At 38.7% G+C, this 24,087-nt stretch overlaps 1 protein-coding gene across 1 annotated transcript; it reads left to right on the top strand.

The window, feature by feature from the left end:
• Positions 1-1,204: 1,204 nt before the first annotated feature.
• On the top strand, positions 1,205-16,101 carry htr3a (5-hydroxytryptamine (serotonin) receptor 3A). The gene is made up of 9 exons (XM_034683647.1): positions 1,205-1,274; positions 2,328-2,491; positions 5,459-5,503; positions 5,815-5,924; positions 6,039-6,208; positions 9,692-9,852; positions 12,570-12,780; positions 13,115-13,351; positions 15,071-16,101. Exons 1-9 carry the CDS (start codon positions 1,205-1,207, stop codon positions 15,379-15,381), a joined length of 1,479 nt encoding a protein of 492 aa, XP_034539538.1. The 3' UTR covers positions 15,382-16,101.
• Positions 16,102-24,087: the final 7,986 nt, after the last annotated feature.

Raw genomic sequence — 24,087 nt, 5'->3', positions numbered from 1 at the left:
TGTTTACTTCCACTTTCTGAAACCAGATATCCAGTGACGTCTGGCTCAGCATCCTGCAGAACAGATCCAATAGAACAGTCAAGCTACATATTAAATTCAAATGCAGTATGTAGTAGGCAGAAGGTACTACCTACTACATTTGTAGGTGTAGCAGGCTGTTTCAAAAAGGGAAACAGAAGAAGAAAAGGGAGGGAAGGATAAGATAAGATAAGATATACTTTATTTGTCCCCCATTGGGGGAAATTTATTTTGTTACAGCAGCTTACAACACGGGACAGGGGAATACAACAATGTACTAACATAGTTAAGAAATATAATAACAGTAATAATACAATGACAAAACAATGACAAGGATAAAATATAATGAAAAAATAAATAAATAGAATAGAATAGAATAGAATAGAAAAGAAAATAATAAAATAAAATAAAATAAAATAGAATAAAATAAAATAAAATAAAATAAAATAAAATATGGCAACTATTACAGATATATACACACTATGTACACTTCTATCTGATAAATATATAGTTAAGTTATATTAGGAAGACTAGTTATAAGGAGACTAGGAACCTCACAGAAATATCCATGTTTTGGATTTTTTGGACACATTCAACATGAATTCAGCTGCACTTAGTATCAATCAGTAGAGTTTGCTTATTACATTTGGATGCAATGAGACTGTTTACAACTTTGAATGCTCTATATATTCTATTTGTTATCCATCACGCATTTACGCTTTGGAAACATGATTTTCTTTATGTACTGGTAGCTTTTAATTTCAAAGTTTTGGGTCTTAACTTGCAAGAATTTTAGGTAGGCACATGAGGTTATATGTGATGTAGTTTCTATGAGGTAACTTGAAATTTTCAGTCAGTAATAGAGATGAAACAGTCTCTTAATTGTTCTAAGTCACAAAAACACACTACAGTCTCGGCATATCACTTCATCAGATGATCCCTGGCTCATGTTCCTGCACTCAGCTCTATTTATCCCACAGAGCTGCTTCTTTATTGAACAGGGAGGAGTGGCATCAGAACAAATGATACACCCCCCGTGAGCTGAGTGACACTAACAAGGTTCTGATGGTAGAACAGGGTGAAGTGATGGATATGGAGGATATGAGTTTCAGGCATCTTGTGGATTTCATCAGAGCGGCAGACAGACTGTCACAGGGAGAGGAGGAAGCACAGGTGAACTGTCACCATGAGACTCTCTGCAGCCTGGACGACACTCTTATTCCTGCTGATGCAGAGAGGATCCAGAGCCTGCACAGGTACCACTGATTCTGCTTTATTAACGACAGTTACTGCACTTTTATTCAGATTTATTGTCTGAGGAAGGCGACTGCAGAGAAAGCTTTAACTGTCCATGCAGCATGTTTTGACAGGGACAGACACATTACTGTATAAAAGATAAATGCTGGGCTACTCTTTGCATCATTTTTGGTAACATTTTTTAAGATTAATTTTGCAGAATTATTTAAAAATGAAAGAAAATTATGTAGATTTTGGAAATGTTATAATTACAATTGAGTGACTGTGAAAGTGATATAAATCAAAGCTGTAACACCTTCATTAAAAACATCACTGCTGACAGAAAGTATGCTGGGATAAAATAGAAGAATCATCTAATAAGAGTTTTTAAAAAATAATTTAACAAAAATATTCAAAAGTCTAAGAATCCTTGTTTTATTCTTCTATTTATAAAGAAATGTGTGTACAATTCAAAACTAATAATTATAAAATAAATTGATTTAAATCAAAAACTTCAACAGGATTGATTTACCTGTAAATTAAACTGTTACAGAATATATTAAACATTTTATTGCATTTCAATTTCAAAATTATATTAAATTACCGCAGCTCATATTTACTAAAGTGAAATGCTTTAAGGACTCAGAGGTCAAAAAGTTAAAATGCAAACAAACGTATCACATAATTAGACAACTTAAAAAAAAAACTTTTGTGTATTTAGCTATTTAGATTTAATAGTTAAGAAACCCAACAGATATTTGATGTATTCAAAAATAACAATCACAATTTATTTAACCAAATGTCTGCTTTTAAGTATCAGTTAAAGGACATATTCAGTAACATTGTGGCTCTATTATGTTACAGTGGTCTTAATTTAACTTGCATAGAGGCATACTAATTAAAAAGTAGATAAGTATGAACTGAATTATTTTAATGATTAAAAACTTTAGCATTAAAAGTCTGATAAGTGTACTTTTCTATCTGACAGTGTAACATATATTCACAGTTTGTTTTACTCGTTGATGTCAGTAAACAGAACGGTAATAAACAGAATATTATTTTCTGATCTTCAGTAAAGAAACCGGGCAGCAGCGCAGGAAGATTTGGCAATGCCACGTTAGTGCGGCTGTCTGAGTTCCTGAGCGCCGGGTACAAGAAGGGAGTGAGACCGGTGAAAGACTGGAGGACGTCCACCATCGTGGCCATAGACCTCATGGTTTACTCCATCCTCAACGTGGTGAGTTATAAAGCCACACACACAGAATGTCACATTTACAAAGTGTGACCTGCTGTTCAGTGTTATTTATATCCTTAACCGTGTGTGTGTGTATGTGTGTGTGTGTGTGTGTGTGTGTGTGTGTGTGTGTCCTTATCCTATATGCCTAATTATATCTAAGTGATTATCTCTGCATAACACAAGTGTGCAGACCACATTAAAGGCTCTATTTGATTTGTAACACTTTAAATTAACCTCACATTAGTGTGTGATTTAACATGCTATGGCAGATTCTGTCCCCATGTTCAGAGATGCTGACTGACCCAAAGTCTAATGTGAGGTAACTTGATTAATAAATGAATGTGGGGGTGTGTAGACACACTGTAAGAGAAGCCCTTTTAAGACTCGGCCTCAGGATTAAGTTAAGATAAGATAAGATAAGATAAGATATACTTTATTTGTTCCCCGTTGGGGGAAATTTCTTTTGTTACAGCAGCTTATAACACGGGACAGGGGAATACAACAATGTACTAACATAGTTAAAAAATATAATAACAGTAATAATAGTAATGACAAGGGTAAAATGAAATAAAATAAAAATAAGATAAAATAAAATAAAATAAAATAAAATAAAAATAAGAGAAAATAGAATAAAATAGAATAAAATAGAATAAAATAGAATAAAGTTAAAATAAAATATGGCAACTATTACAGATATATACACACTGACATTCGCCATCATGGACTCCAATTTCACTGTTACGCCGACGACACCCAACTCTACCTTTCCACCAAAACAATCAGCGCTGCCACTGTTTCCACCCTCACCACCTGCCTATCTGCAATAAAATCATGGATGACCACCAATTTTCTAAAACTCAATGGTAACAAATCTGAAATCATCATCATCGGCCCCAAATCCCTCCTCCCCTCCACCCAGGACTTCAAGCTCTCCATAGACGGTCACTCAGTCACCCCCTCCCCTCAGATCAAGAACCTTGGCGTCATCTTCGATCAGACTCTCTCCTTCCAACCCCACATCCGTCACATCACCAAAACTGCCTTCTTTCACCTCCGCAACATCGCCCGCCTCCGTCCCACTCTCTCCAAATCCGCTGCTGAAACCCTAATTCATGCTTTTATATCCTCACGACTCGACTACTGCAATAGCCTCCTGTATGGTCTTCCCTCCTCCCATCTACAAAAACTACAATACGTACAGAACTCTGCTGCCCGGCTACTCACCTACTCCCGCTCCAGAGACCACATCACCCCTGTCCTTCAACAGCTCCACTGGCTCCCCGTAAAATAGCGCATCCATTTCAAGATCCTGCTCACCACGTACAAATCCCTCAATAACCTGGCCCCCCCATACCTCACTGACCTTCTCCAGTACTGCCACCCCTCCCGCCGCCTCCGATCCTCTGACTCCAACCTCCTCACTCCCATTACTAAATCCAAGCACCGTACCTTGGGGGACCGGGCCTTTGCCATAGCCGCCCCCACCCTCTGGAACTCTCTCCCCCCACACATCCGTGCTTCTGACTCACTTCATTCATTTAAGAAACAGTTAAAAACTTAGCTTTTCAAACAGGCATTCCCCACACATTCATTATTCCACCTCTTCCCTTGTCGTCTGCTTGTCTTATATGTCTTTATTGTATTTATTTATTGTCTCTCTTGGAAAGCATCTTTGAGTTCTTGTAAAAGCGCTATATAAAACTTAGGTATTATCATTATTATTACTATGTACCCAATACATCCTTAAGAAGTCCCTTATAATGTCAGGTTGTGCTTCAGTAGTGCACAATTTATTTAACATTTTAAGTTAACTTGGCATAAATGAGTTGATACACAGTAAACCTGGGGCTTACTGGGGTTATTTTTTTATTTAAATTTGATGGTTTCAAAAACCTTTATCACAGGAGACAGGCTGATTTATGATCTAGAGGCAGAATGTGAAAAAAGGCTCTTTTCAGGTGTCCCAGTAATCATCAACCTTTATTTATACTGGAGAGATCAATGAGGGTAACGCTCATTTACAATGATTTCAAAAAACAAACAACAAACAAACAACAAGGCATCAAGAGTTTGAAAGTCATCAAATAGGATCATTTGTGATTTGGAGATCAAAACAATTAAAAGATAAAATGAAATAATACAAAAAGGAGGTGTAGGGGATTTAATATAAAATGCACTACAATAGGAAGGGACTGTTGATTGAAATGGTACAATAAATATACACAGGTAAACCTAGCTAAAACAGTTACAGAGCGGGGTTGAAAGGTTGAAAATCAAGTTTCTAAATTGTCCAAGAGGTAAAAGTGCATTTAATTCAAGACGCTGCTGTAACTTGTTCCAGGACTCAGGAGCGTGCAGAAGCAGCTGGTTTGAAGTACGAGTCTGATATAAACGGTCTGGGTATTTAAGAAGTTCAGTGAGGTATGGTGGTCATTTTCCTGTCTGTCTGTCATGGAGAGAGGGAATATCCATTTGCATCTTTAAGCCATAAAAGTGTGACTGTGAGTCAAAATGCTTAACACAAGGACCCTGGAACTGATTTTACTAAATATAGTTCAGCCATCACTGATTGAATACTTACACTGGACATTTTTATACTTTGAAATGTAAAAAAAAAGGCATTCAGGAGGATAAAACATGAATGGATGAAGTTCTGGGTGATCCTTCATGGTGCTTTTATACAATCTACTCCTTTCAAAGCTCTAATAACTACTGTTTATCAAAAGGACCCTAAACATTTTGATGGAAAAGTTTGATTTTTACATTTAATTTTATGTAATAAGTTGGACAAATGGGAACATAATATTAATATTTCAGATATCCAACAATATACAAATCATATTTCTTACAGAGAGTCACCCTGTATCTGAAGTGTGCTGTTATGTGCTGAACATAAAATACAACAAAATAAAACCTCATTAAAATGAATCTTACCTGTTATTGATGTCTTCTTGTGTTCCACTTCAGGATGAGAAGAACCAGGTTTTGACAACATACGTGTGGTATCGTCAGGTGAGATGAAGCTGGATGCATTCACAAAAAGCAACACTAAAAAGATTTGCCCTGCAGACGCTTTCAGCAACACCTAAATGAACTGAAGTCAAATATTTATCCTTCAAACCAACATGTCACGCTTTTAATTACAAACTTAAGGTCATTTGTGCATTTAGTACTTAAACAATATGATAGTTTCATTTGTTTGAAACTAATCTCTGCAGCATGTGTTACACAATGTGTAACACACTGTGTAACACACTGTGTGTGGATCTGTTTGTCTCACCTTGTTGTTCTCACTCAGCTTCTCCTGCTCTTTAATATTTCAGTCCTGGACAGATGAGTTCCTGGTGTGGAATCCTGAAGACTTTGATGAAGTTAAACAAGTTTCAATCCCCACAGCTAACGTGTGGGTGCCTGACATCCTCATCAATGAGTTGTAAGAACTCCTGCTTTTGTTATCATTGCAGCTTTAACGCTGTCAGGGCTGCATCACCTCTACCTCTCCTCCTTAATGAAAACTCAAAACAGCCTGTTTGTGTCTGATCTGCAGCGTAGATGTGGGGAAGTCTCCAGACATACCGTACGTCTATGTGACACATGATGGACTGGTGCGAAACTACAAACCCATCCAGGTGGTCACAGCCTGCACGCTCAACATCTACAACTTCCCATTCGACGTGCAGAAGTGCAGCCTCACCTTCCAAAGCTGGCTACATACAAGTAAGACAACAGCTGACACTTCAACCATTCTTCATATAGAGGAGTAGAGGTACCTATCACATACAGTAACATGTTTAAACTTGCAGAACAGAGCGACGCCTGTGAGTTAGTGTAGGCAGGCAACTCCAGCTGCACTGATTTCACACTTCACATATGTTGTTCTTAAAGGTGACATATCATGCAAAATTGACTTTTTAATGGTTCTTTACCTGAAATATGTGTCCCTGGCATGTCTACAAACCCCCCGAGAATGAAAAAAATCCATTCTGCCCCTGTTTTGATTTCTCCACCTTTCTGTAAATGTGTGTGAAACGAGCCGTTTCAGACTTCCGTGTTTTTGTTACGTAACAACAATATCCGGTCTGTCACGGAGTCAGAGCTCGGAGCTTGTTCAGCCCATAGACTGTATAAAATAATACTGAATCCCTCCCCCGTTTTTCATTACCTGCACAAATGTGTGCTAACAAGGAGCTTAGGAGGGAGGCATGCTAGTTGTTGGCTGTCTTAATAAACACAAAGGTCGGTTTTACTCCCCACGTCTGCAGATTTGAAGATATAGTGGATGATTTTTATTTGTCATGGATAAGTGCTAGCGCTAATTAGCATAGCCACATAGCTATATGTTCATAGCTGTAGCTGTAGCTGTAGCTGTAGCTGTAGCTGTAGCTGTAGCTGTAGCTGTAGCTGTAGCTGTAGCTGTAGCTGTAGCTGTGTACCAAGACACACGTCGACATACTGACAAAAAAAACAACAAGAAACACTAAATCTGTGACCAATCCTTCAGAAAAGGTCCTGCTGCCTTTCTGGCAGAGGTCGGTTTTACTCCCCACGTCTGCAGATTTGAAGATCTAGTGGATGATTTTTATTTATCATGGATAAGTGCTAGCGCTAGTTAGCATAGCCACAAAGCTACATGTTCGTAGCTGTGTACCAAGACACACGTCAACATACTGATAAATAAAACAACAAGAAACACTAAATCTGTGACCAATCCTTCAGAAAGGTCCTGCTACAGGCGCCTCTCCGTCAGGATCAGATTCTGGATCAGATTCAGAGGGTTGAAGTAACGCGATCTCTGAGCAGCCGTGTATATTCAGCCAACATGTAAACATTAGATCAACGTGCTGGAGAGCCGAGGCACATCCACTTCCGGAGGGGGCGTGGTCAGAGGGAAAACAGAGTGTTCTGAGGAGGACTGAAGAAGAGGGTTTTTCAGGCAGACCAAAATCTGATTTCAAAGTGTTTTTTTGAGCATAAACTTTAAAGACATGTTTTGGGGACCTCTTAGACCAATATATATTGATGAAAAAAGCGTGATATGTCCCCTTTAAAACATGACAAACACATCTTCCAAATTAGGCGGTCTCTGCTGTGTGAAGTAATTAGCAGCATTCAGCAGCACAGACTTGCTAACAATTGAATATACTGTTCATGAGTATTTTTAAATTAGAGTGTAATCACCCCAATGTACAAATATTTTTGTTTTTGTTAACTCAGATTGAGGTTTTTGTATCTAGAAGCAGGTCCTTTTCCACTGAGGATGCTATCCTGCACCGTCATGTTTCTACAGTCGCTCAGAGCAGACAAAGCAGCCACATTTGCATTTTTGTATTTAGTGAGGGGCTGAATGGCACCAGTTGGTTGACGATTTTTTTTTTACAGTGGCTGGGTAGTGCAATGCATATTTACAAATGATGAAACACTTTAAAAGTTTAGATACAAATTTAAATTTTTGGAAAACATTTTTACATTTTATAAAACAGAATTAAATTAGAAAAACACTTTTACCAAGGCCAAAAAATATTTACATTTAAGAAAACAAATTTACAAAATCAGACACACTTTAACAAGAGACGGAAAGTTTTTACCAGTCCTGAAACAAAATTACAAACTGCAGATTCTGACGGAAAAGGAATGTACCAATGATTTTCAAAATAAAATACATCTGTAATATGAAAATGTGCAACAGCCAGGGAATTAATACAAAGTACCAGTCAAAAGTTTGGAAACACCTTCTCATTCAAGGGTTTGTATTTATTGTAATGATTGTAAACACTGTAGATTAATACTGAAGACATCAAAACTATGAAAGAACATATATGGAATTATTGAATGAACCAAAAAGTGTTAAACAAAGCAGAATCTGTTTTCTATTTTAGATTCTGTAAAGTAGCCCCCTTTTTCCTTCATGACAGCTTTGCACACTCTTATTCTCTCAGTCTGCTTCATGAAGTGGTCTCCTGGAATGGTTTCTAATGAACATGAGCCTTGTCAAGAGTTCATTTGTAGAATGACTTGCCTTCTTAATGTGTTTGAGACCATCAGTTGTGTTGTTCAGAGGTAGGGTCAGTACACAATGGATAGCCCTATTTGACTACTGTTGTAATCCAGATTATGGCAAAACCAAATTATTTCATAGTTTTGATGTCTTCAGTATTAATCTACAATGTTGAAAATAATTAAATAAATAAAATCATTGAATGAAAAGGTGTGTCCAAACTTTGAATTGGTAGTGTATATTTAACATTAATCACCCTGTTTCCACTTAAATATTTTGATTCAGACTGATAAGAGAACACCTCAAAATGTTTTCCTGCCAATCACACATATATCTGATTTGGAATTTCAAAATAAAAAACATTTGAAATTCAGCATATACATTTATTTTGAAAAATCTGCAGTTTGAAAATGTATTTCAGGTACAAATTTTCCATCTCTTGTAAAAGTGTTTCTGATTTTATTAATTTGTTTTCTGAAATATAGATATGTTTTGGCCTTGGTAAAATTGTTTTGCTAATGAAATTCTGTTTTATAAAATTTAAAAAAAATCAAAAATGTAAATTTGTCTCAAAATTTGTAAAAGTGTTTTATCCTTTGTGGATTTGCATTTCACTTCCCAACCACTATACTTTTTTTGATTGCAAAACTTGACAAATGGACTTATCGTGCTTCTTTTCCTCTGAAGCCACTACCGCTTCAGTGAAGGGAGGGGTGAGAAAGGGAGTGTTTCAGTTTGGAGTCTGACCACTAGATATTGCTAAATATTCCCATTTATACACACTGTACCTCTAAGCTGCAAGATTTCCAGTCACTCTTTCAACTACCGCCCTGCACCAGTACTCTACTCATACATTCAGCCCCTCAGCCTCTCCAGCATCCACCTGTTAGCTCCAGGGGGTAGGGGAGTCTGCTAGGGGTTTACAACATCATGGCATCCCTCCTTTCCATCAATCAGTATTAATAAATTCAAACTGCAAGGAGTGATGAGGTCGCTACAGATGCCAAACATGAGCAACATTTCAAACCAATAAACCCAGGGTTGTCTGACTGAAGTAGAAAAATCCAGCTCTCTCTGTAACGTCTCAGTGTGCCTCTGAACTGTCTCCCGCTGTGACATGTGCTCAGAGAGCTGAGTGCTGAGTGATAGTTAACTTGTTAGTATGGCTGTTTCACGCTGCTCTCGACATCGTGTTCGATCTGCAGTCGATGACATCAACATCACCCTGATGAGGAGCCCCGAGGAGCTCAGCGAGGACAAGAGTGTCTTCATGAACCAGGGAGAGTGGGAGCTGCTCCACATACTGTCCAACTACAAGATCTTCAGTGTGGACAATGACGACTACTACGCTGAGATGAAGTTTCATGTAAGTGTATGAGATTAGGATTAATGAGGGATTGAGCGTCTCCAGTTTTATTAATGTGGACCGATCTTTAAATCTTCTCTAAATCTTTCAATTCAATTGTACAACAGCTGATCTGTCAATAACTATAGTATAATGCTTTATCAATAAACAACAAAAATAAGGCAACCAAGCCGTACATCAAAAGCGCATACATCACACAAACAGAAAGTAGCTCACAGGAGCTTTAAAGTACAGAAATCAAAACACAGAGAAGGCTAATGTCTTGACTTTACGTCTACCACGTCTGACAAGCTCATAAAGGAATGATAGTTCAGGCTCTGCAGCTTTCAGGGTGACACCTCTTGACGATACTCTGGTCTGGCCTTAAAGCTGGGGTTGGTAATCAGATTTAGATCCACTTTTTGTTATACTGGTTAGAATGATCTTTATGTCCCGATGGCAATCAATACATAATGTGTTCTTAAAAAAGAGCGAAAAAGAGCCGGAGTAAACCTGGGAAAACACCAACCAATCACTGCCTTTAGGGTCCAATTTTTTAAACCAATCAAATCCCGTCCTGCGGTTCTGCCCGCCTCCTGCGCGTACATTTCCCCGGCGTGTACTCCCCGTCCCCGTCTCCTGCCTCTGCTTCCCCTGACTCTATTTACTGCCCGTCTTGCTCGACCTCAGGCCTGTCCCCTCTGACCCAATGAGGTGGTTTGCTCAGGACTGTAGTCCGGATCAGAGTCTAAAAAGCTCTCACCACGGGGGCTCTGACAAGCAAAATAATCAATGACATTTAGTAAGTCCTACAGAAATGTATATGTACTGGTCCGGACACTGTAGTGATGACGAGCCGATTCGTGAACACGTTGAGCTTTAATAACCGGTCACTTTCGGCCGTGATCACGCCAACCAACAAAACAACAATCAATGTTTGAATGAAGGAAGAACTTCTCCTCTTGTCTCTCCAGCTCACACACTCTACACCTCTCCTGATGCCTTCACTGACCGTCAACACTGTAGGAATTAAGAACATCTATACTAAACACGTTTAACAAACAGTAGAGCTGTTACAGTATTATATGTGTGTTATAACTTTTCTCCTGATATCATGTTCACCAGTACAACTGGATAATGCTAGCATGATAGTTGTGAGTGCTAACAGCAGCCATGTTTGTTTGTGTTTTTAACTTTCACTATGAGAATGTTTTGGTGAGGACCGGTTTTGAATCAGTCACCATCATATGTTCGCGGGGGCGCTGTTTTTGAGGAGCTCCGAGGGGAGGGGGGGAGGGGTTAGACGGAGTCCTGAGGAAATGCTACATTCAAATTCATGCTAGTTTTCCGAGACTACCAACCCTAGCTTTAAAACCAGTATCAGGTCCAATCCAAAACCTCACTTGTACTCGTCACACAACTCAAAAATAATAAAGAAAAATAATAAAGAAAAAGCAGTCCGCCTGTACTATCAACACACTCAGCTAATTCACCACCAATCAATCAATCAATCAATCAATCAATCAATCAATCAATCAATCAATCAATCAATCAATCAATCAATCAATCAATCAATCTTTATTTGTATAGCACCAAATCACAACAAACATTATCTCAAGACTCTTTTACAAACAGAGCAGGTCTAGACCACTCTATGTCAAATTATGAACAGAGACCCAACACCAAGACAGGATAAGACTCTGACCCCACCTTAATCCACCATGAGCATTGCACCTCACAGTATTTAGCTAGTTACAGCAGAGAGGACAAACTTCCTTTAACAGGCAGAAACCTCGAGCAGAACCAGACTCATGTTAGACAGCCATCTGCTGAGACCGAGTTGGGTCTGGAAAGAGGGATAGAGGAGAATAAGAGAGAGAGGGAGCGGTGATAGTGATGAGATGAGTAGTAGTAGCTGTTGCCGCTGGAGTCCAGCACGTCCGTATCACCTGGAGTCTGGAACGTCCACAGCAGGAGGACGTCTACGGCAGCTCAGAGGAACCTACGAGACAAGGGAGCTCAGGGACTCCAGAATATACAGTTAGCATTGTTAGTCATGCTAACTTCATGGCTAAAAGCAAAGTCTGACCCTTTCTTTAAGGGTGATCACATATTTAAAATGGCAGAGACACATGCACCAACAAAAATCTAATCTACTGAAATTCAAAATGTAACTATACTGAAACTGCCCCCACCTCCAATAAACTCTGTCTACAACAACTAAATTGTAAATAACCAATCACAGCAAGCATTACTGAGCAGCTGATGATGCTGGACCGTTCAAACACAGCTTATATTTTTACTATTTAATATCCTTATTAAACTTTACTCACTTTCTGTATTTTTAACTGAATCATTTTTTAAATGTCTGCTTTCAACATTGAAGCTCTAAATGAGTTAATTCTAAGAGACAATATAAAAGAAAACCTTCATCAAACAGGCATCGACCCTGACTCTGACTTGTTCTCCCTCAAACTCTGTAATGAAGGCAGAAAATCACCCCAGATTATTTTGAGGGTAGAGTTCAAATGATATTAAGTAAGTAATAATGGGAGTGATAATAACTGTGTAGGATTATTTTCAGAAATATACAAAGTTTGAGTGTCATACCACGGTGTTAGGATGTTGTTCTCCTGAGGAGAGCCAGGCTGACTGTTCCTCTGTGTCCCTTTCACACAAACAAGCCATGCCCTGCTTTTTATCACAGCAGACGTTTTAACAGAGTATATTTCTCCCAGGTGGTGATCCGGCGTCGGCCGTTATTCTACACAGTGAACCTGCTGCTTCCCAGCATCTTCCTCATGGTGATGGACATCGTGGGTTTCTATTTGCCACCGGACAGTGGAGAGAGGGTTTCCTTCAAGATCACTCTTCTGCTGGGCTACTCTGTGTTCCTCATCATTGTGTCTGACACGCTGCCTGCCACCGCCATAGGAACCCCGCTGATAGGTGACCTGGATCCATTACTGTTAATCTGCAGTTTGTATTCAAGGCGTTTCTGTGAGGAGTTTCTGAAATATGTGGCGGCCTGAGAAACACTTTCCCCCCCACCTGATGTGGTGATGGTAGACTCACTCAGACGTCAGCTGAGCAGAAAACAAAATTGAGTTTAAAGTGTCTGAATTCAGGGACAAATGGAGAGTGCAGACTACATTCGGGCTGTAATGTTAACAGTCTGGAGGGCTAAAGACCAAAGTCTGGGCATAAAAAGTCTGGGGTACAATCATTCCACCATTTTCTTAAAGATAATCATCTACTCTTCATTATCTCACCTGCTCTGTAGGTGTGTACTTCGTGGTCTGCATGGCCCTCCTGGTGATCAGCCTCACAGAAACCGTGCTGATTGTGCGTCTGGTCCACAAGCAGGACCTGCAGCCTCCTGTGCCTCAGTGGGTCAAGTACTTGGTTCTGGAAAGAGCTCCAGTTCTCTTCTGCATCCACAAGAAGCACCGCCTCTGCTCCAGACTGTCCTCACAGGCCTCTGATATGGAGCACTACAAGGAGAGCAACTATGGGACGGGTAAGGTCCTGAGTGCGGAAGGCACAATAATCCATGAATAACGTTTCCTGTCATGTGGAAGCGTTACATTCGGCATTTAAATCAAATTTAAATGTCATGACCACAAATCTCAAAACTCTGCCTCGTCACTGCTAGAGTCTGTGACATTGTCTTCTCCATGTATCAGTCCTTAAACACTGCCGTGTCCCACACTGTGTTCCCTAAAGTGTTAACTCCATGTGACAGTTTCAATTTTGCAGATTTCTCTGTTGTAGCCTTCAGTTGTTGTGGCTACAACTTATCCAGCCTTTTCTCTGCTATGTTGGTCTCTTTTCTTGGTTTTCAGATCATATGAAAACCAAATATACCAAAAATCTCTTGCCACATTAAGATGCTCACAGTTAGTTTTCAAGAGTCTTTGATAAGAAACACATCACCAGCACTAAGTCTATTATTCATAACAATGGTCTGCTGTCAAAAAACAACGGACTGGTAGTATACAGTGCTGGGAAAAAGTATTTACCCCTTTCCTGATTTATCATATTATTGCACATTTATCTCACTTAAATGTTTCAGATGATCAAACAAATTTCAATATTAGACAAAGATAATCAGAGTAAAAATTAAATGCAGCTTTTAAATGATGATTTTATTTATTAAGGGAAAAAAGTGATCCAAACCCACCTGACCCTGTGTGAAAAAGTATAAATTAACAAATTAACTGTGATAAACCAGATTTTTTTGTAAAGCAAGCTGAGCTCAATTTCACTCACCACACCCAGGCCTGATTACTGCCAGACCTGTTGAATCAAGAAATCACTTAAATAGAACCTGTCTGAAAAAGGGAAGTGGGCTAAAAGATCTCAAAAAGCAACACATCATGCTGCGATCTAAATAAATTCCAGAACAGATGAGAAACAAAGTCATTGACATCTAACTCCACCTGGACCTGGACAACTTGCTGTGATTGATGGAACCATGAATTCTGCTCTCTACCAAAAAATCCTGAAGGAGAATGTCCGGCCATCAGTTTGAGACCTCAAAAGCTTAAGCACACTTGGATTATGCAGCAGGACAATCATCCAAAACACAGCACCAAGTCCACCTCTGAATGGCTTTTAAAAAACAGAATGAAGGTTTTGGAGTGGCCTAGTCAAAGTCCGGACTTGAATCTGATTGAGATGCTGTGGTGTGACCTTAAACAGGCCGTTTATGCTGGAAAACCCTCCAGTGTGACTGAATTAAAATAATTCTGCAAAGAAGAGTGAGCCAAAACTCATCCAGAGCGATGTTAAAGACTCATCGCCAGTTATTAACACTTGATTGCAGTTATTTCCTCCAAGGGTGGCACAACCAGTTATTAGGTTTAGGGGGCAATTACTTTTTCACGCAGGGTCAGGAGGGTTTGGATCACTTTTTTCCCTTAAAAAATAAAATCATCATTTAAAAACTTCATTTAATGTGTACTAGTAGTTATCTTAGTGAAATATTAAATTTTTTTGATGATCTGAAACATTTAAGTGTGAAAAATGTGCAAAAATATAAGAAATCAGGAAGGGGGCAAATTTTTTTTCCACAGCACTGTATGTATGAAGTTATGCTATGTATTAACCAATCAAAATCAAGTACTTAACTCAGCATTGTAACAAAGTAAAGATAAGATAAGTAAGACTGATAATAAGAAGTGTTTCAGAGTGAAGCAGATTAAGTAAAGTGACTGGTCTTTGTCTCACCCTGCAGCCCAGTGCACCGTCCACCACACCTGTGAGATCGGACGGAGACTCAGCCAGCACGACAGAGAGGGTGATCTGCTCAGACTGGGCCTGCCCCCCTCCAGAGACCCCACCCCGCCTGTCATGGACAACATCCTGCAGGAGGTGACCGCCATACGCCACTTCCTGGAGAAGAGGGACAGGTGCCGGGAGGTTGCGAAGGAGTGGCTGCAGGTGGGCTACGTGCTGGACGTGCTGCTCTTCAGAGTCTACCTGGTGGCTGTGGTGGCGTACAGCATCACACTGGGCACGCTGTGGTCGGTGTGGCAGGTCGCCTGAGTTTAACCCTTTGCTGCTGTGGACACAAGCTCAGAGTGTAGAGCAGGGGATAACAAGGCCAGAGGTACAGCTTTAGGCCTCATGTGGTTCAGAGGATACAGGGAGGACTCTACATAGTATGGAACTAAGAAAAGCTTCCTGTAGTTGAGGCATGTGTACACAGGTTACAGATGGTTCTCCACATTATATCCCTGCACACATTATTACTATCATCATCATTGAAGGACAGAGAGCGTGACAGATTTTATGAGGGCAACACCAGACTCTTTTCAGGACCAGGCCGCGCAGAATCTGACAAAATGACCCACACACTTATTACTTAATTCATATTTATCTTTATTATGGATTTAAAAAGATGACAGAAGAGCTAACTATACTGTATGAAAATTATATTACGACTAAGGGAAGAGTGTTGATATTAAGACCAGACCATCTCACTATCAGATGATATACATAAATATAATTATTTGCAGTGAATTTAAATAAAAAAGAACATTTACATATAATCATGGTTGTGAAAGTACAATAAATGTTATGGTTTTTTATTTACTGGTTTTAGGCCCTTTTAGAAGCTGAGGTGGGCTAAAAACCCAGGACAGTAGTTTGTGTTGTGTTCAGGAGAATAAATGTGTTGGTGGATAAAGTTTAGGATTAAAATTAGCTTTAAAAAATGAATAAATAAAAACTTCTAACATGTTAAAAGCCTTTTAAAACAAAGTATTGTTGGGATAAAAAATCTTGATGTTTGCAGCCTTACAGTGAAGACTTGGACGGTGAATCAACTTTATATTATTGATGTTTGTAATATATGTATATCAATAAGTCAAATAAGTATTTACAGGGGCGCTGGTGGCCTAGCGGTCTAAGCGCCCCACATATAGAGGCTACAGTCCTCGTCGCAGGGGTCGCCGGTTCGATTCCCGCCCGGTCGACCATTTCCTGCATGTCTTCCCCCGCTCTCTGCTCCCCACATTTCCTGTCTCTCTCCACCTGTCCTATAAAATAAAGGCAAAAAGGCCAAAAATATAACTTAAAAAAAAAAAAAAAAAAAAAGTATTTACAGGGATTAGGAAAATTACAAATGTGTTTAAGTAAAGTATTAAGAGCATATATTTGTCCCACAAAGATGTGACTCCACATCCTCTCACTGAACAGGTTGAATATTATTGCACTATTTTCATGCAAGTTAAATGTTTACACCTTCAAATACTTATCTGTAGTATCTGTGGAGAATTTTTGCAACGTTACGTATTACTTTCCTTACTCCAGCTTTCATGACAGTGTGCCTTTCTATCTGTGCGTACAATAACAGATCTGTGCTTCAAGGACTGCTATTTTTGCACCTTTTGTGTAACTGTGTTCTTGTGTCAACAACAAACAAAAGTTAGGATGTAATTACACAACGATAACAGACGTTTCAAGATATACTCATATTTCAATGAATGTTGTTTTGTTTCATCCTCACCATGAAGGCTAGAATTAATAAAAACATTAACGGGAACAAACCAAACCATGAAAAGATTCAACTCTAAAAACAGACAATACATTATTAAATCAAATAAAACATGATATTTAATTTGATATTATTATTGTTAAATTCTTATTCATTTTACAAGCTTTAGAAAATTTTAATTATCCACATAGCCAATTCATAGCCTGTACATACCTGTAGCAATAGTCACTCATGCAGATATATATTATATTTATACATCATTCATACCTCTGTATATTCTGTATTATTCATATTATTTAATTACTGCTAAAGCACTTCTGGTTAGATGCAATCTGTATTTCATTGCTTGTACATGTGACATGATAAATGACAATAAATTGAATCTAATTAAATCTAAAAATCTTTAAAATATATTTTGGAGTCATTATAATTTACAGTGTCTTTAATATCTGCTTTGTTATTAATTTGGTTGTTTATTAAATGGAGGATCATAATTTAAAAAATACCGCCTCACTCAACTTGATACTAAAAGTTTAGCACAAGAACTAGTCCAATGAACATCACAGCTTTGACTATGCAGACCTTATTTTCAGACTACGCTCATTTGGTTTCATTTCATAGACAAATAATTTCGAAGTTGCAAGATGACATCCATCAAAATCCTGGCTCTCCTGCAGCGTTCACATGAAACAGAAGATGAAATGCTCCACAGGTTGAGGAAATTGTCCTCATCATCACAGGCTACAAAATTCCACCAAAGAAATACTAAAATGATCTGAAAGTGAAGTTCCTATGACCATATCGTGTTATGATATGTGAGGAAAATATGTAATATGTTAAATCTACATTTGAGCATGTGATTAATTTAATTTGACTCTGCTGTAAATAGTAAAAACATATATTTGTTGCTGGTATAAGTGTCCTGTGTGGCTTTTGTTCTCTGTTTCAAACTGTTAAACTATTCACACAGTCAAAATAATGATGTTCACTGTAAACCTGAGACATAATGTAAGTTAGTATCCAAACAGACTCAAACAGCACTATCATGTCATTATAATTAACATTTAAGTGCGACTATGCTCATTTCTGTTCTAAGTGTTGCAGTTCACCCCGGCAGCCAGAGGATGGCAGCATGCACAACAGCATGAGTGACAGCAGCGAGGCAGTACTGTTTTCCTCATGCTCCTACAGTCTGTGATGCTAACACTGAATAATGGGGCTGAATATTAACAGGACTTAGCAATACATCTTTTAAAGTTAGCTTGTTATTGAAGATGAAATTAAAAGCATGTGGGATAAATAACAAAAAAAAGCATAATAATAATAATAATAATAATATAAAACAGCTCAGAAGGGAGTGTAGACCTCTTGTCACTTAAATCTAATCACATCAAGAATATCCTGGATTATTTGTTGTTTTTCCAGATTTTAAATGCAGTGCAGGTGAATCAACAATGCAACATAAAAGACATAAGCAGCACAGAGCTTCAGTTAAAGCAGGGATTTATTAACAGAATTTATCTTAATATTATGATTTTTAGATGATAATTTAAGACTTCTGAAGTAATACAAACTGTCTGAAAGCATTGGATTTAAAAAATGGAGTTGAGGGTCAAATATAAATATTTAAAAGTACATTCCTTATGCTTCACTGTGACTACACACATCAGACCCCAAATGTGTTTACTAATGGTGTCAATATTTTAACGCAGTAAAAATTGCTTCTTCTGACAGCAGCATTTCATCACTCTTTGTCTAATCTGACTGGCGTTGTACCAAAACACATCAGCTTCACATCAACAGTGGGGTTTTTATTTTATTTTGAAACACGCTGCCTTGATAGTTTATTTTATCAGATTATGTTTAGATGTGTTAAAATGGCAAACCTGCTCTCTGAGTCACCTGATGTTAGGTGAGGAGTTATCAACACACACTTTTCATTAAGTGTGTGAAAAACCACTGCACAACCTTTCAATGTGCAGTGGTTCTGTCTGTTTGGGGGGTTAGTTGATGGTGGAAGGCAGAAGTTTTAGTTCTTTAGTTTTAGTCACCTTAATTATTGTGTCTGATTGTTTTTTTTTCCTGGAGAAGTCAACCAGAGCTTGTGTTTAATAAATGTCTCAGTTGTTGTTGCCTATCAGCTCACAGAATCCAGGAGGAGCACATGTCACTCACACAGATTAACCCTCCTGTTATGTTTGTTTTTCAGTAACAGCAAAAATGTTCCTGGGTCAATTTGACCTGGGGCATATTTAATTATCCAAAAGTGTCAGAACCCCAAAAAAACCCAATAATCTCATTTTTTACTTCATTACTAACCATTTAAATCAAGACTTAGTCCATTGGTGTTCTTTAATCCTCACCGATCATGGTTCAATGAAGAGAACTCACTCCTTTTTCATTAAAATTCATGTTAAAACTTTTTCTAATTTACATTGGAAAGCCCTAAATATCAATACAATCATTTTACATGATATAGTTTTTTGTTCATTTTATTTTACATTTTGATTTAGTTATTTTTTTTATGAAGTGATGTTGATAAATTAACACATTAGCTGCTTTGGAAGGCATATATTGCCTGAAATAGACTTTAAAAGGGTCAATTTGACCCGCAACATAACATAATACATTTAAATCTCTTCAATACAAAACTAGGGAAGATGACTTGAAATAATATTCAATGATTCACAAATTGATAATATCCTTTTGTATAAGCCCTAAAAGGACATGGTTCAATTTTCTCTGTTTTCTCAAGAGCTCATCTTATTTTTCTCATGATAATGGGATCATTTATCTTGTTTTATTCAGAGAACGAAGCTCTTATTTTTATGGATTTGATCTTCAACCTGTTAGATATACAGTGGTGGAAAAAAGTTTTCGGACACCCTCAAAGGGATATTTCAGTGTTTTTGAAGTGGGGTCGTATGAGTTACAGTACACTATTGATCCTGTTAGCCACAATGAGTGCCGGTGAGCTCTTCCCCTTTAATGAGAAAATTCCCCGAGGACCAGCAGGTAAGCTAGGCTACAATTCTCTGCAGACTGGGCCTCCTATTTCATGTAATTTCGCCAAAGTTAAGAAAATATGGTCCAGGCACTCATCACGGTGCAAATGCATGAACCAGTAAAATAAATTGGAGCTATTCAGTTTGCTGTCAGAAACTCCTGTCCTTTGTTTTGGCACTATTTTCAGACGCACCTCGCAGACAGGTGTTCTTCCGCTGCATGAGCACTGATACACGCCGATCAGCTGTTTGGATCAACAATGTTTGTGAAAAGAACCAAAAAACAAAGTTGTTTATTTTTTCAGTGAAAGAAACTGACAACAGGCCTTTATCACCAGAAGTTACTTGGTTCCCATATCTATAAATGTACTCCTCTTATGTTTAGTACTGAAGCCCTAAAAGAACATGTTTAAATACATGTTTATTTTTCTCTGTTTTCTCAAGATATTGGGAGAGCAAAGCTTGTTATCTTGAGATATCAAGAAATATAAGTTGGGATCAACAGAGAAATTAAAATGTATTTAATCATGTCCTTTTAGGGCTTCTGTACTTCTGCTAATTTTCTTTTTACTTTTTAAATCTGGCCACAACAAATGTTGTGCTGTGCAGCTCTTCAGGGATTATTGTTATTAAAGTGAACAGCTGATTTATCGTCCATTATGAGAACAAAGCTCTTCACTAAGACATGGTGGTAACATGAGACAGGAAGAGACTTCTGCCTCTAATGTTTAAAGCATTTTTATTTTAAGTCACCAGCCTTACAAATTTGTAAATTACTGCTCCAAGTCACCAGATCAGTTAAATGTAGTCTGTGTTTTTTAATCAGTAGTTTCATTCAAACTCACAAAACCCTAAAAACAGGAGTATTTGGGATCAGTGCTTTACGAGAGGAGGCTGGCAACCTGAAGAATCTTAGATATGTGGGTCAAAGATCAGAGCTGAAACCTCACGCTGCAACACAAAGAGCCTTCTCTGTTCATATTACCATCCTGACAAACCATTCACCAGCCCCTGCCCCTTCCTTCCTAAAACCCCCAAAATAAGATCAAAGTCCAACAAAAACGCTCACAATGAGACTCTTTTCTCTCATTTCCTGATTTTGTTTTCTGCCACAATCTAAAAAAGTCAAATAAACAAACAAAACACAAAGCTGCACGGCGCTGGGTTTTTTGTGTCTTATATTTGGGAACGAGTGCATAACTAGACAGGGAAGTGGAGAGCTGCCTCATTAGTTTCAGAATCTGATCCTGTGTGCTGCAGACAGGAAATGAGCAAATATGAGGCATTATTGGGACACATTTGGAACACTTTTAATATGATATCTGTTCGTTGGACACACAGATACACCTCTCTTGTTTATCTTTATTGGGTGTAAAGGTGCAGCAACAAGCTGAAAATGAGGATTTATTACTGAGTCTGCAGGGTTTTGGAGTTTAAGGAGTAGTCAGGTGATTTTTGCACATTTTGGTGCATGATCAAAGTTTCACCTTAAAGCAGACAATTGAGAGTATAAATCCAGCATGTTTGTGTATTTACATGCTTATTGTGGCATCAAAATGGTAGCTTTTTTTATTCTGTGAAAGTAGCTCCTGTGTGGGGCGCTGGTGGTCTAGCGGTCTAAGCGCCCCACGTACAGAGGCTACAGTCCTCGTCGCAGGGGTTGCCGGTTCGATTCCCGGCCGGTCCATTTCCTGCATGTCCTCCCCTGCTCTCTACTCCCCACATTTCCTGTCTCTCTTCAGCTGTCCTATGAAATAAAGGCAAAAAGGCCAAAAATATAACTTAAAAAAAAAAAAAGTAGCTCCTGTGTGTCAGTCATTGAGTCCCCCCTGCAGAAACCCTACAATTGGTCTTTAATTTGAGCTTTGTGTCTGCAAACGGTTTATTCACTGAGAGACTGTGGACGCTCTGGCCTGAGTGGCACTAAAGGAAAAGGTCAGGAACAATAATCATTATAAATCTTTCAAAGACTACATGGAAATATTGCATATAACAGCTCAAACTGTTATTATTAAATTGCAAAAGCAGAATGATTGCAAATAAATGTAATCCCACTTATTTATATTGAATAATCACAAAATGCTCATCCTGAGTGTATTTCCGGATTGTTGTCTAAAGATGTTTTTAAATGGCTTTCTTTTCGAGGTATGTTAGCTGCTTCTAGTTTGTACTCTTAGTCCACATCCACAATGTTTTACCTTAGTGTCACGCTTGCTATGTTTACGCCTCGTTTCCACTCTGACATTATCAGCCCTTTTCAATCCACCAGCCTCATGCAGCTCCACCACCATCACACCATTGTTCTTTGGTATTGATCCTACAGTGGTGTAACATTGGTGTCCTTGTGTGTGTTTTCATACAGTGTTACTGGTCGAGGACGCACAGGAGGTAAACTCCAAGCAGCAACCTCCGGTCTGAAAATATGAAGCCCATGTGGAAGTGTTATAAACTGCAATTCAGTGAGAATCCGCTTGAGGCTGACTGCAGAAACACAGGAAACCACATACACACCCATTCAAAGAAGACCATCTTTACAGCAGGAATAAACATGTTTACAGCCTGGTACAAAAAACTGCTTCGGTCTAAATAGCTAATTCCTTTATCAGCACACACTGTAAAGGGGGTGAATTTCTTTATAACGCAATGATTCAGAAGATAGAAAGAAAGGTACTTTATTAATCCCCAGGGGGGAAATTAAATTTTTTTCACTCATGCTATTTTTGGACATGCTACACATACAGTTTTTTTGGTATATACATACAAATGCACACACATGCAGTGAACATGCTTAGGGAGAGATGTCAGAGTGAGGATACTGCCGTCAACCAGCGCACCCAGGGCAGTTGGGGGTTCGGTGCCTTGCTCAAGGGCACCTCGGCAGTGCCCAGGCAAGTGAACCAGCACCTCTCCAGCCACCAGTCAACTTGCCAAGCTTCGTCCACTGGTACTCGAACCGGCGACCCTTCGGTTCCCAAGCCAAGTCCCTATGGACTGAGCTACTGCCACCCCCAAGATATTAAGATATTAAGATTACAAGTTTTTGCCCAAATAAGGACATGACTGACTTGATTGACTGGCGGGAACACATATCTGTTGGCTAGGAGGCTCAAACCCCGCCTCTTTACCGCACACTATGTTTGGTTGAGTTCAACATTTCCAATATGGCTCCCGCCGACGATTGGCTTCAAAACAGCGCTTCTGGAACAGATGGGTGATGTCACGGATGCTACGTCCATTATTAACACAGTCTATGGTAAACACACAGTAACAAACAGACTTTCCGAGTGACGCCAGATCTTTTAGGGCTTCCCCTGGGGGTGGCTGGCTGCAGTATAAGCCTCGAGGCCTGCCTCCTAAATTATAACAGATGGAGCATGGGTCATATTAAGAAATTAAAATACACATCAAATACATTTATCTCAAAGATTATTTTAGTCATAGCAGTTAGTTCTCATAACACTGATATATTTGCAAGATTTAATTTTTCAGAGGAGTTTAGTTTTGATTTGATGTGAAAGGATCATTGATTGACTGATAACTCATGTCCTGCAGTGTTTCATATTATATTATCAGAGTAGATGTTGAGAATAAATGTAACAAACTTTAACACATGGGCGTTGAACTTTTCATCAGCTTGAGTGTCCGCTTGAAATCAGCAATCTGTCCTGCTGGGGGCTGTACCAACCTGAGGGATCTTTGATGTTTCACTGGTGAGATAAAAGTGCGTTTTGGTTAGTAGAGCGGGTGTGACGTCAGGCCCATATGTCAGCACCCATTGAGGCGGTATTTCGGCTTCACATACTCACACTCACACAGCGCCTTTCTGTCTTACCTGATGTGCTATCTTAATGTAGTCCAGTCTCACCTCTGGAATGCTGCTGTCACTTCCTCTGATGCCGACACAGCTATGGGACGACTTGGTGATGTTTACACTGAAATCCAGATGTTACAGAAAACTATAACAAAATATGAAGAGGGCTAATGAACACTCTTATTCTGTTTAAATCTGAAAACTAAAAGTTATATTTAGGTGTTAAAGAAATGATGAAACTGACACCTGAGAGTTGGATACTAAAAGTCACAAAGTTTGACCTGTTACATGTCTGACGTGTGACTTCCAGTCCAAGTTTCTCATCGTGTTGACCTCTATGCAAACATATGAAGAGATCAGAAATCAGATAAATCTGTTTTTATAAAAAATAATATTTATTTTTTAATATACATTTTAATAAGTTAATTTTTTAAGAT

This window comes from Notolabrus celidotus, chromosome 5 (assembly GCF_009762535.1).
Source record: "Notolabrus celidotus isolate fNotCel1 chromosome 5, fNotCel1.pri, whole genome shotgun sequence".
NCBI classification, from domain to species: domain Eukaryota; kingdom Metazoa; phylum Chordata; class Actinopteri; order Labriformes; family Labridae; genus Notolabrus; species Notolabrus celidotus.
The sequence above is the reverse complement of the archived record's forward strand: the minus strand, read 5'-3'. Positions and strand labels throughout refer to the sequence as shown.

What these genes read in the sequence shown, in the direction of transcription:
- htr3a (XM_034683647.1), top strand. Translation starts at nt 1,205, where the DNA reads ATGAGACTCTCTGCAGCCTGGACGACACTCTTATTCCTGCTGATGCAG. An exon ending in CCAAAGCTGGCTACATACAA is followed by an intron (nt 6,209 to 9,691) that starts GTAAGACAACAG and finishes TTCGATCTGCAG; the next exon opens with TCGATGACATCAACATCACC. An exon ending in ACGCTGAGATGAAGTTTCAT is followed by an intron (nt 9,853 to 12,569) that starts GTAAGTGTATGA and finishes TATTTCTCCCAG; the next exon opens with GTGGTGATCCGGCGTCGGCC.